General features: G+C 38.3%; 1 protein-coding gene across 1 annotated transcript in view; it reads left to right on the top strand.

Annotated features, from left to right (window-relative positions):
* Positions 1–11,307, top strand: part of RBL1 (RB transcriptional corepressor like 1) — a 60,563-nt gene extending 49,256 nt beyond the window's left edge. The window contains exons 19-22 of the mRNA XM_039227186.1: positions 578–668; positions 5,498–5,646; positions 7,513–7,677; positions 9,821–11,307. Coding sequence (XP_039083117.1) covers positions 578–668; positions 5,498–5,646; positions 7,513–7,677; positions 9,821–9,991 — 576 coding nt within the window. The 3' untranslated portion in view covers positions 9,992–11,307. The remainder of the gene's footprint in view (positions 1–577; positions 669–5,497; positions 5,647–7,512; positions 7,678–9,820) is intronic.
* The last annotated feature ends 1,779 nt before the right edge of the window (positions 11,308–13,086 follow it).

The following is a 13,086-nucleotide window of genomic DNA, read 5'->3' as shown; positions in this document are numbered from 1 at the left end:
TCCGACTTTCGCTTGGGTCATGATCTCGCGGTTCATGGGTTCGAGCCCCGCGTCGGGCTCTGTGCTGACTGCCAGCTCAGAGCCTGGAGCCTGTTGCAGTCTGTGACTCCCTCTCTCTCTGACCCTCCCCTGCTCACGCTGTCTCTCTCTCTCCTAGAAATAAATAAAACATTAAAAAAAAAAAAAAGGAAATAGGAATGGATGGGAATAGGAAAACGAGTCTTAATGAGATCAAATGATTCTCATGCAAGGAATTAGAAGGAAAACAAACTCAAATATTTGAAGTTGCTTTTATTTGGCAAAACCTGCTCATCAGTGTTTAGTTGGTATTTACTGACTTAATTCTTCTATTTTGTAAACTCCTACAATGGCATATATTAGGTGGTAGGCTGTGTTTCCATATCCTCTCTAAGATGGTTGCTGTAATCTACATTTACCAGCCTAGTAATATTTTGCCCTTGATTATCACCAATACAAATACCTTTCAACTGGCATGATATTTTGTTCTTATTTTGGTTTTGCTTAAACTGTGCATCCTTATGACTTAGCAGTCCTTTTTTTCCACTCTAACCTGTAGGTCTATAGAAGCGTACTATTGAAAAGTATTCCAAGAGAAGTTGTGGCATACAATAAAAACGTAAATGGCGATTTTGAAATGACGGATTGTGGTAGGTTGCCCTGTTTAATATTCTATATGTAATATACCTTTGATTTTATTGTACATAATGCAGTGGATGTCAGGCAGCATGGAATCAGTGATGTAGGTGGAATGGATAATGCATATGGGAAAGTATTTGGGAAGAAACAAGTTTGAGATAAGTATGAGTCAGGTGCCTGCATCCAAAGAGGTTGTGAATTGAAACCATTCATTTTTCCCGTATTGTGCTTTAGAAGAAGTTTTGTGGTATAATTACAACATTAATAAAACACTCTAATAAAAAGCTCTTAATTTTAAAAATAAATCTGAATTACAGGGAACGTAAGGTAGCTGTAAGTGATCTGCCTGGGATGACAATTAAGGAAATGTCTTGCTCATTAATAAGTATATAAGTATTCTGCCACCACCAATAAAGCTGCCATCCTGTTACTACCATCATGATAACTAAGACTTGAGGCACTAGGAAATTTTTTTCAAAGAAAGGAAAATCAAATGGTAATTATTCATATTCATAAGCTGTTAAAATGCTTCTTCTGCCCATCTTTTCCTTGTCTCATCTTTTCATTACTACATGTGTAACACATGTACCGTGATTGACTCCACTGTAGCTTAATCTTTGATCTACATCCTTAGGATAAATTCTAGAGAAAATTGCCAGAGTCAAATACTGTTATCTAATCACATAGATATACATGATCATTATGGTGTTCATTGGTATCTGAACTTTTAACATCTTACCAAAAAATTCTTTAATAACAGTGCCCTACAATCTGCCCCATTCAAGGATACATAAGCCAAGCTCAATTCTTTTTATATAGATATATTATTCCTGAGCCTTTTCAAGGCAATGGAAGTATATTAGACAGTAAGCCTGAAAAAATACATATATATTATATATACATATATATCAACTACAAATGTGTATATTTTTATACACACACACACACACACACACACACACACACACACCCAGCCTTTCTATTTTTGTAACACATGTTGCTCATCTGTCCTAAGTGGTTTTTCTGTCAATAAAAAACCAGGCATGTGGGGTGGGGGTAGAGACAAACAGGCACCAGAGGTTAGCTAGAAAATAATGTTCTCTATGCAAAACAAAGTAACTCCTAGCAAGTAGTTACTAGGCATACAAGGAACAGTGAAGTTCAAGAGATACAGTATCTGCAAATGAAGTTTGAGATCAGTGAAGGTTAGCTACTGTCTACAACCTAAAGGTTTCAGATCAACTCCTGTTGTATTTACATTTATTAACTAGATATTTATTAGCAAGCAAACAACCATTTTTAAGGCTTTATCCAATGGTAATGGCACAGAGCAGAGCGAGTATTCAGTGATAATGGACTCAGGAATTCTGGCACCAAAAAAGGGAAAAAGTTACAGGGGAGGATACAGTCAGGCAAGTTATGTTCACATAAGGTATGTTATAGTTTCTCAAACTATGGTTAGTTACTATGACCGAAACATATCAAAAAACACCACATGGGGAAGAAACAATTCTGGTTCTATAAAATTCTTAATTGGGTATAAAATGACTACTATTTAGAAAGCACACATAGTTTACACATCCTATATAGGTCTCCCAAAAACCTAGCTGTCCAACCACCACTTCACACATTAGATGTTCACATGAAGCATGTGCCAAGATTCCAGATGCAGGACTCTGTTAGCCTTAAAGCCAGGGTCAAGCAAATGACATGCATCAGAGTTCAGGGCTGGGCATCATTATCATCCATAATAGTAAAGCTCTACAGACTTAGTGAATCACTCATCTGTTTCATGATATCATGGGCAGTGTCTCAAATATGTTAACCAGTCTACTTAAATACTTCTAATTTCCCAACATGCACCAATTTTAAGCATTAGGCTTACATAACATATGGTCAGAATTTTCATCAATAAAAACCCATTTCTTAAAAAAATTATTTTAATGTATGTTTATTTTTGAGAGAGAGAGCAAGCGGGGGAGTGGCCGAGAGAGAAGGAGACAAGCTGACAAGCCCTGACACAGGGCTCGAACTCACGAACCGTGAGATCGTGACCTGAACCGAAGTTGGTCACTTAACCAACTGAGCCACGCAGGCGCCCCTTAAATTTTTTTTTTATATTTAGTTTTGAGAGAGAAAGAGAGCAAGTGGGAGAGGGACAGGGGGCGGGGGGGAGACAGAATCCAAAGCAGGCTCCAAGCTCTGAGCTGTCAACACAGAGCCCAACAGGGGGCTCTAACTCACAAACAACAAGATCATGACCTGAACCAAAGTCGGACTCTTAGCCAACTTAGTCATCCAAGCGCACCCCCGTCCTTTTGTTTTTAATAAAAACCCATTTCTGACATTGAGTATGTTAAGTAGCAAAGCATTGGCCTTTGATTAAGATAAACCTAACAGAAACCCTTATAATAGCCACCTGTTGGAAATGAGCTTCCTGATCAAAATACCAGTTCACTCAGACTATGCATTCTTTACCATTGAAGCAGCAGGCCACCCTAGACTGGCATTATTGACTAGAACACTGGAGAGATTCAGATTATAGCTTAATCTAAGTAACAAATATAATATTCAAGTGTATTACACTTGAGTGTTTTATTTATTTATTTATTTATTTTTGAGAGAGAGTGTGCATGAGAGGGAGAGGGGCAGAGAGAGAATCCCAAGTAGGTTCCGCACTGTCAACACTGAACCGGATGCAGGGTTTAATTCCACAAACTAAGAGATCATGACCTGAGTGGAAACCCGGAGTCAGAGGGTCAATCAGCTGAGCCACCCACACACCCCTATAATTTTTTAGGCAATATAAAATTTATGGTATTTTATTAATGAGTATTGCTCTTTAAATGTCGTTTTTCCTCTTTCTTTTTTAAGCTTGTTTATCTAAGGCCATATTCCTTATTTACAATACTTTAAATGTTATTGGCATCCCTGGCTGGCTCAGTCAGGAGAGTGTGTGACTCTTGACCTCAGGGTTGTGAGTTCAAGCCTCACATTGGGTATAGAGATTACTTAAATTAAACATAATAATAATAGGTTACAGTGAAAGAAAACAATAAAAGCAAATTCTTTCATGAGACAAAAATTCTGTTTTATGTGAGATATATAATATTGGTAACTGCAAATTGAAAATCAGGTGACTTTATTTCACATTATGCTCATCTTAAAATCACCAGATAGACAATGAAGATATAAATAGAGCACATTTTTACTTGTTTTTAGATTATAGTCATGCCTTTTAGAACTCACAAGAAGCTGCCAAAATATCACTGTAAATATCACGGAGTGTTTGTTTTTTGTTTTTTTAAGTAGGTTTCACACCCAACATAAGGCTTAAATGTATAACCCCCAGATTAAAAGTCACATGCTCTACTGACTGAGCCAGCCAGGCACCCCACCGAAGTCCCAGAGAGTTTTAAATATTTGGTTCCTTCAAAATAAATAGAGCCCATTACCTTATGTAAATATTAATGACTGGAATTAGAATGATACACAAATAGTCTGTGTCCAGAAATTTCTAATCAAAGGAGGACATTAAATAATTTTGACTGATCCATATAGTGAGAATAACCTACAACAGCTGTTACAAAGCCAGTATGCCTTAGAATAGTGTTCATTAGGATATTACAGGGAAAGGGAACTGTGCATAAAAAAATTTGACAGAAAGGGGGCCTCGGTGGCTCAGTCAGTTAAGCCTCTTAGTCTTGATTTCAGCTCAGGTCATGATCTTGTGGCTCGTGAGTTCAGGCCCCATGATGGGGTTTATGCTGAGAGCCTGGAACTTGCTTGGCATTCTCTCTCTCTCAGTCTGTCTGTCTGTCTGTCTCTCTCTCTCTCTCTCTCTCTGCCCCACCCCCAATAAATAAATCAGTGAACTTTTTAAAAAAGTATGGTTGTGAAACTTTCTTGCTAAAATAGTGTCTAGAGAAAAGAGTATTTACCTTGGGGCGCCTGGGTGGTTCAGTCAGTTAATCATCTGACTTCGGCTCAGGTCATGATCTCCTGGTTTGAGTTTGAGCCCCGCATCAGACTCAGAACCTGGAGCCTGCTTCAGAATCTGTGTCTCCCTCTCTCTCTCTCTCCCTCCCCCACTCACACTCTGTCTCTCACTCACTATCAAAAATAAATAAACATTTAAAAAAGATTTTAAAGAGTATTAGCCTAAGTACATATATTTGCATTTCTCAAGATTCCAATTTAATTTATATGTAAAATAGTTGGGTTTCCAACATTTTTTAAAATGTTAGGCTCCACACCCAGCATGGAGCCCAATGCAGGGCTTGAACTCACAACACTGAGATCAGGACTTGAGCTGAGAATCACCTGGGTGGCTCAGTTGGTTAAACATACAACTCTTGAGGGGCACCTGGGTAGCTCAGTCAATTTAAGTGTTGGACTTTGGCTCAGGTCATGATCTCGTGGTTTGTGGGTTCAAGCCCCACATTGGGCTCTGTGCTGACAGCTCAGAGCCTGGAGCTTACTTTGGATTCTGTGTCTTCCTCTCTCTTTGCCCCTCCTCTGCACCCACTCTGTCTCTCTCTAAAATAAATAAACATTTAAAAAATTAAAAAAAAAAAAGAATACAACTCTTGATTTCAGCTCAGGTCATGATCTCATGGTTTGTGAGTCCAAGCCCTGCATCAGGCTCTGCTGTCTCTCTCTCAAAATAAATAAATGAACTAAAAAAAAAAAAGAAAAGATCTCAGCTGAGATCAAGAGTGAAACATTTAACTGACTGAGCCACCAGGCGCTTCTGATTTTTTTTTTTAATTGTAGAGTTGTAATTCAGATCACTTTGTTTATTAAAGTACATCTGTCATAACCCTGAATCTTTTAACAGAATTGGAAGATGCTACAAAAACACCGGACTGTTCTAGTGGACCAGTGAAAGAGGAAAGAGGTGATCTTATCAAATTTTACAATACAGTCTATGTGGGAAGAGTGAAGTCATTTGCACTGAGATATGACTTGTCAAATCAGGACCATGTGGTATGTTTTATATTTTACTATGATATGAATATTTATAGTCCTAATTGGATTACTATGAGTTTACTAGATAAGTGTTTCAGAGTTAAAGTGTCACTGATGCACTTTATAGGAGAAAAAAAAATACCAATAGTTAGAGAGTGATTAAAACTATCATACAACACAGTCCAGAAGAAATCATAGAAATTTTATCCATATTGTGATTATGTTACTGGAAATTATGTTAACATATGGGCAATTACTAGATGAGAATGTGGAAAAACGAAAACAATTCTGGTAATTTTTTTCTCTTATTTTTGATTTCCATTGTAATATGTATATATGAGATAAATGTTTTTCTTAAGATAAAGAGAAAAGGACATAAATAGGCCTGGATCATTAGTAGAAGCAACACTAAGACATTTTAATACAAATTTGGCAGTACCAGCTGGCCTGTGAAAATATCATCAGTGTATAAGCTGAGGTTGGTTCCCAGGAGAGCAGACTCTAGTTGTAAGAAGGACCTAGTAGAAACTGCATCTAACCAGTAGCCATACGTGTGTATTTTGTGTCTCTTTTTTTTTTTTTTTTTTTTAAATTTTTAATGTTTTATTTATTTCTAGGAGAGAGAGAGAGAGAGAGAGAGATAGTGAGCAGGGGAGGGTCAGAGAGAGAGGGAGTCACAGACTGAAACAGGCTCCAGGCTCTGAGCCGGCAGTCAGCACAGAGCCCGACGCCGGGCTCGAACCCACGAACCACGAGATCATGACCCAAGCGAAAGCCGGACGCTTAACCGACTAAGCCACCCAGGCGCCCCTGTATTTTGTGTCTCTTACATTTCAAGGAATGTGGTCTGTGACTATTCTCAGAGGCCATGACTATTCATTCAGCTCCCTTCAATTCCACCTCACCTGTCATGAATATGTCTATCATTAGTTGAAACTAGTTTTATTAGCTTCAATTGAAGATGATGAATAAAATTATTAATTAAGGGACCATCTCTATTTATTCCTGGAATGGAAACATTGTAGAGAATATTAAAGGAAAGGGCAGGGGCGCCTGGATGGCTCAGTCGGTTAAGCATCCGACTTCGACTCAGGTCATGATCTCATGTTGGTGGGTTCGAGCCCTGACAGCTAGCTCAGAGCCTGGAGCCTGTTTTGGATTCTGTGTCTCCCTCTCTCTCTGACTCTCCCCTGCTTACGCTGTCTCTCTCTCAGAAATAAATAAAAAACATTAAAAAAAAATTTTTTTTGAAAGAAAGGAAAAATGCTTCCTTAATTCTATTTTTAAATAATTTTCATTTCAATATAAAGTCTTAATCATTTCACTAACAAATATGTTCCATGGTAGACTCATCCTTCTGGCTCATAGAGTTCTGTCTCTCTTTTATTCTCTCTACTATGGCTTTGGTTACGGGACAGGGTGTGGGTGTTATGTATACAGAGATTATTAGGACGTTGACTACTCTTTGCCTCTACTTTCTCTGCATGAACAAGGGGCTCCTATACTCCTGGCTTATCACCACTTTTGGGTGTCTCACTCAGAATTCTTCAGGATTTCCTGAAAGATGCAGGAAAATAAATTTTAGTTTATCTGTTAGTGACTATTGAAAAACAAGGGGTAATGGGTCATGTCTTTCCTTTTTTTCAGCCATAAATAAATTCTCATAGTATAGCTGACACCTAACTAAGAAATGCCAATAAGAATAAAAATATGAGGGTGCCTGGCTAGCTCAGTTGGTAGAACATGCAACTCTTGATCTTGGGTTTGTGAGTTCAAGCCCCATGTTGGCATAGAGCCTACTTTTAAAAAAATAAAATAAAAATATGGTGGGATTCAAAAAAAGAAGCTTTTATCTTACAAAAATTTACTTTTGGATTATTTCAGATGGAAGCTCCACCACTCTCTCCTTTTCCACATATTAAGCAACAACCAGGCTCACCACGCCGCATTTCCCAGCAACACTCCATTTATGTTTCCCCGCACAAGAATGCATCGGGCCTTACACCGAGGAGTGCTCTGCTATATAAGTTCAATGGCAGCCCTTCTAAGGTAAGGTGTTACAACAACCTTTGTACCTTTGTTAAAAATTGGATTGAAATCCAGGAATATTGCCAGTTAGTAATCTTTAGTCTTGTTCTTTGTCCACAAAATTACTACTAATAAATATGAACTGGAGCACCTGGGTGGCTCAGTCAGTTGAGCATCCGACTTCGGCTAAGGTCATGATTTCATGGTTTATGGGTTCAAGCCCCAGGTCAGTCTCTGTGCTGACAGCTCAGAGCCTGGAGCCTGCTTCAGATTCTGTGTCTCCTCCTCTCTCTGTCCTTCCCTCACTCACACTCAGTCTCTCTCAAAAATAAATATTTAAAAAATTTTTTAAAACACGTAAAGTCACAGTGTTGGTCTTCACTTTTGACTCAGACTGCTCCTAACATTTCATGTCAGCAGGGCTTTATAAAACATTTCTTTGTAATTAATATAGGGGTTGGATTGCTGCAGTGAATTGGAAAAAAAAAGAAAATCCATTCCCTGCCTTGATCTGAATCCATAAGCAGGCAGGAAAATAGATGAATAAGAAGGTAGTTTTGTCAGAGTATCACAAATACCATGATAGCAATATACATATGAGGCTTATGGATACTCAGGTTATGATCTCACAGTTCATGAGTTCGAGGTCAGTGTCTCCCTCTCTCTCTCTGCTCCTTCCGCACTCATGCTCTGTCTCTCTCTCTCAAAAATGAATAAACATTTAAAAAAATTTTTAAGAATAATATGAACTGTTACTGTGGCAAGTTTACTGTGATCAAGAGCAGCGTATTCAACTGAGGTAGTTTAATCCATTACTATTGATATGATATTGGGTAAGTTCACTGCAAGAGTCCAGTGTGTCACCCTGCTTAAACGTGATCTTGAGAAGGGACCAATAAGGCACAAGTGGTCAGACACGAGGAATATCAACTTTAAAGAAAAGCTTTCAAAGTGAAAGTTCATTTGGTGATGGGATAGTGAAAAGTCTGGAAAAAAGAGGCTTTCTCTTATTTATACACACAGTTCTGTGGTTATCCCCATCTTAATTCCCATACAGTGATGAAGATGTGACAGTTACATGATTGATGTCTTCAGATATTTGAAAAGCTATCAAGCAAATATGTTTAATATGTCTCCAGAAATCAACCTCACTTGAGATAGAATACTTCACAGATTTGCGTTTCTTCTTCATAGAAGTTGATTTCCTACAAGAATGTTTAGAAGGGATTCTTAAATGAACTGAAAGATGAGACCAATTGACTTCTGAGCCAGTGATTTCAAAATCACGTGGGGACCTTGTTGAGCACAGATCTGTCCGATAGACCTACTGCGTCCCAGAGCTGTGACAGTCAGGTTCTCTGGACAGTTGTGATGCACAGCTTTCAGGAGCCACTTCTCTAAGGCCTTCTACTCAGTACAGTTTATAGACCTTCAACATCAGCATCACCTGGGAGCATGTTAAAAATGCAGGATCTTGGGGTACCTGGGTGGCTCAGTCAGTTGGGCGACTCTTGATTTTGGCTCAGGTCGTGATCCCAGGATCGTGGGATTGAGCCCCACACTCAGTAACGAGCACACTCGGTGTGGAGCCTGCTTAAGATTCTCTCCCTCTACCCCCTCCCCTGCTCACATGTGCATTTTCTCTCTCTCTCTCTAAACAAATTAAAAAATAAACTTTAAAAATGCTAGATCTCAAACCTCATGCCAGCCCTACTGAATCTGAATGTACATTTTAACAAGATCTGCAGGTGATTAAGCGCATTCAAGCTTAAAAAGCATCACCTTAGGAAGAGGATTTCAAATTTTAAGGAAGCGCAGAATCACCTGGAGGGCTTGATTAACTATAGATTGCTGGACTCCATCCCTAGAGTATCTGATTCAGTCAGGGTTAGGGTGGGGCTTCAGAGTTTGCATTCCCAGTAAGTTCCTAGATACTTCTACTGCATCTGGTCCAGTGTCTATACTTTGAGCACTACTGCTATAAGGTAAATTCAGTTTTTAAAACCATGATGAGATTAGTTCCAATTGCCCTCTTTAAGTTGATCTAGATTCAAAAGATAATCTCTACCTAGTGTTCAGCTTTGGGTAGAGTGCAGGAAAAAGTAGTTAGTTTAGTTCTTTGCCTCTTTCCCCTTTTACTCACACATGTCCTCTATTTTTGCAGAGTTTGAAAGATATCAACAATATGATAAGGCAGGGTGAACAAAGAACCAAGAAACGAGCAATAGCCATCGATGGTGATGCAGAATCACCTGCCAAACGCCTCTGTCAAGAAAATGATGATGTTTTGCTTAAACGACTACAGGATGTGGTCAGTGAGAGAGCAAATCATTAATGCCCTTCCTGTTTCTACAGTAAAAGCACTTTCAGGTTGCAGAATGTTGGGGCTCTATCCTTCAAAACTTTCAGCCCTATAAATGGAAAGTATCACTGAATTACAAGAAAAATTGCACCAAAATTATGCGTTTTTTTTTAATGTCCAAAATTAGTTGACAGTATATTTGAGTTGGATTGGAAAGCAATATTTCAAGTGCCTTTTAAACATTTTAATAGTTAAAGAATTTTTTAAATGTCTGTTCCTTGGGTTAGTTTTTAAGATGAAGTAAGGAGATACCTCATAATTTTTTAGTTCACTTTTTTAAAATAAATGTCTCCTATGCTTTGTAATATAAAGGTACATAATCTGTTTTTGTTAAGCACGCTTTGAAATATTTCTGTTCTCAATTTAATACTGAGCAGGGGACACATGGCAGGCTCAGTCAGTTGGGAGAGCATGTGAGTCTTGATCTCAGGGTTGAGTTCAAGCTCCGTGTTGGGCATAGAGATTACTCTAAAAAATACATATGCATATTGAGTAGGGAGTGGTTCCCATAGCACTTGGGCCAAAGGATGATACACCAGCCTCTCTCTGCCCACTAGGGCAACTCCACATCCAGGTGCCGCTTCTATCCTGTGGTGTCTAGCTCCTTTCTCATGGCCTTTCTCTCTTTGAGCAACAGCAGATTTGTACCTGAGCTCCACCTCCTTGCCTTCCAGCCCTAATAAAAGCCCTCTTAGCTGATTTCACAACCTAATAAAAGGGATACTTGGGTGCAGCTTTCCAAAGAATCAGCTGTTCAATATTCACTTGTTCTAATGTTTTTCCAGAATCTGGAAGGACATGGATAAACCATTCTTAATTAATTTTGAGAAAATGTTATGAAATGTATGTTTTTTAAACTGAAAAGCTTATATATTTAAATACACTATGTTTAATTTATATCTAACCCTGGCTAATTTGAGTTAAGTCTAAAATTTGGCTGTAAATTAGTAATAGTAATTGCTATTGTCAGGAATTTTATTTTTAAATTTTAGGAAGAAAAGTGATTTTGGTCACATTTTACTTTTCTGCAAATTATATCCTCATTTTTTGTGTAGTATCTACACATGTTGTAAGCCAAATAATATCAAATGTGTCTTAAGTCCTTGTATATATTTTTATGTAGCTGTAACTGTTGTGTCATTTTCATCTTCATTATTGTAGAAAATATGAGCATTTGTACATTAACTATATAAGAAGCTTTGGACCTGTTGTTATTAGTTTTCAAGACTTGATATCAGTGTACATAAAATGGTTAATAAAACATTGGAGTTTTGAGATACTGAAAAAAACTGTATTTGTGCTCTTTTCTGTGTGACAAGAAAAAATTGTACAGCCATCTAGATCCTATACCTTTAAAAACTTTTTTTTAATGTTTAAAAACTTTTTTAGCATTTATTTTTGAGAGAGAGAGACAGAGTGTGAGCAGGGGAGGGGCAGAGTGGCGGGGGGCGCACACAGAATCTGAAGCACACTCCATCCAGGCTCAAAGCTGTCAGCACAGAGCCCGACGTGGGGTTCGAACCCACAGCCATGAGATCATGACCTGAGCTGAAGCCAGATGCTTAACCAACGGAGCCACCCAAGTGCCCCAAACCTATACCTTTTTAAATACCTGCTTTATATCTTTTAAATACCTTAGTGTAAGGTAAAAGTTACTGTTCCTGGTGCTTTTCAGGGGCTAGGAGGAAAATGGGGAGTGACTGACTACTTGAGTACAGGGTTTCTTCTTTTTTTAAAAAATATAATTTATTGTCAAATTCGCTAACATACAGTGTGTAAAGTATGCTCTTGGTTTTGGGGGTAGATTCCCGTGGTTCATCACTTACATTCAACACCCAGTGCTCATCCCAAAAAGTGCCCTGAGAGTGCCCATCACCCATTTTCCCCTCACCCTCATCCATTCCCCATCCACCCTCAGTTTCTTCTCTGTATTTAAGAGTCTCATGGTCTGCCTCCCTCTCTCTCTGTCTGTAACTGTTTTTTCCCCTTCTCTTCCCCCATGGTCCTCTGTTAAGTTTCTCAAGGTCCACATATGAGCGAAAACATACAATATCTATCCTTCTCTAACTGACTTATTTCACTCAGCATAATACCCTCCAGTTCCATCCACACTGCAAATGGCAGGATTTCATTCTTTCTCATTGCCAAATAGTATTCCATTGTATATATAAACCATATCTTCTTTATCCATTCATCAGTTAATGGGCATTTAGGCTCTTTCCATAATTTGGCTATTGTTGAAAGTACTGATTCATAGGGGCACCCCAATGTTTATAGCAGGTTTTCTTTTGAGGGGAGGAAAATTATTTTAGAACTTAGTCTAGATGGTGGTTGTATAACATTGTGAATTTACTAAATGACACTTTAAAATGATTATTTAAAAAAAAAAAATTTTCCAGTTAGGTGAATTTCACCTCAATTCAAAAGATGCCTTAGACACCTAAAGAAACAGGATCATTTCAACTCCTTGTAATGAATTCGTGGACCAAATTATGTTACTGAATTAAGGAAAGGGCTTCTTTCTCAGTGCTTTCATGCATATTTCTCCAGGTGAAACTCACAGCTTAAAGTTCTTTTCTAAATACGATTATTTTTATCAGGATGTTAAGTTCTTTTTTTTTTTAAATCTTTTTAATATTTGTTTATTTTTGAGAGAGAGGAGGAGACAGAGCTGAGTAGGGAAGGAGTAGAGAGAGAGGGAGACACAGCATCCAAAGCAGGCTCCAGGCTCTGAGCTGTCAGCACAGAGCCCCACGTGGGGCTCAAACTCACAAACTGTGAGATCATGACCTGAGCCGAAGTTGGATGCTTAACCAACTGAGCCACCCAGGCACCCCTCTAATTAAGAGTTTAATGTTAGATTATATTAAATCAGATTTTTAAAGAAAGCAATATTCCTGCTTGTTTTTATTTTCTTCTTTTTTTTCTCCTTTCACTAATCAAAAATACTACTAGCTGCCTACCATATTCCTGGCCCTTAGCTAGGTACCAGGGATATAAAACTAAACCAGCCATAGTTCTCATGTTCAAGAATTTGTTTCTTATGTTCAAGAATCTCCAGGAATTTG

This window comes from Hyaena hyaena, unplaced genomic scaffold (assembly GCF_003009895.1).
Source record: "Hyaena hyaena isolate Hyena2069 unplaced genomic scaffold, ASM300989v1 scaffold_25, whole genome shotgun sequence".
NCBI lineage: Eukaryota > Metazoa > Chordata > Mammalia > Carnivora > Hyaenidae > Hyaena > Hyaena hyaena.
Note: the sequence above shows the minus strand (reverse complement) of the source record. Positions and strands in the feature narration are given on the sequence as shown.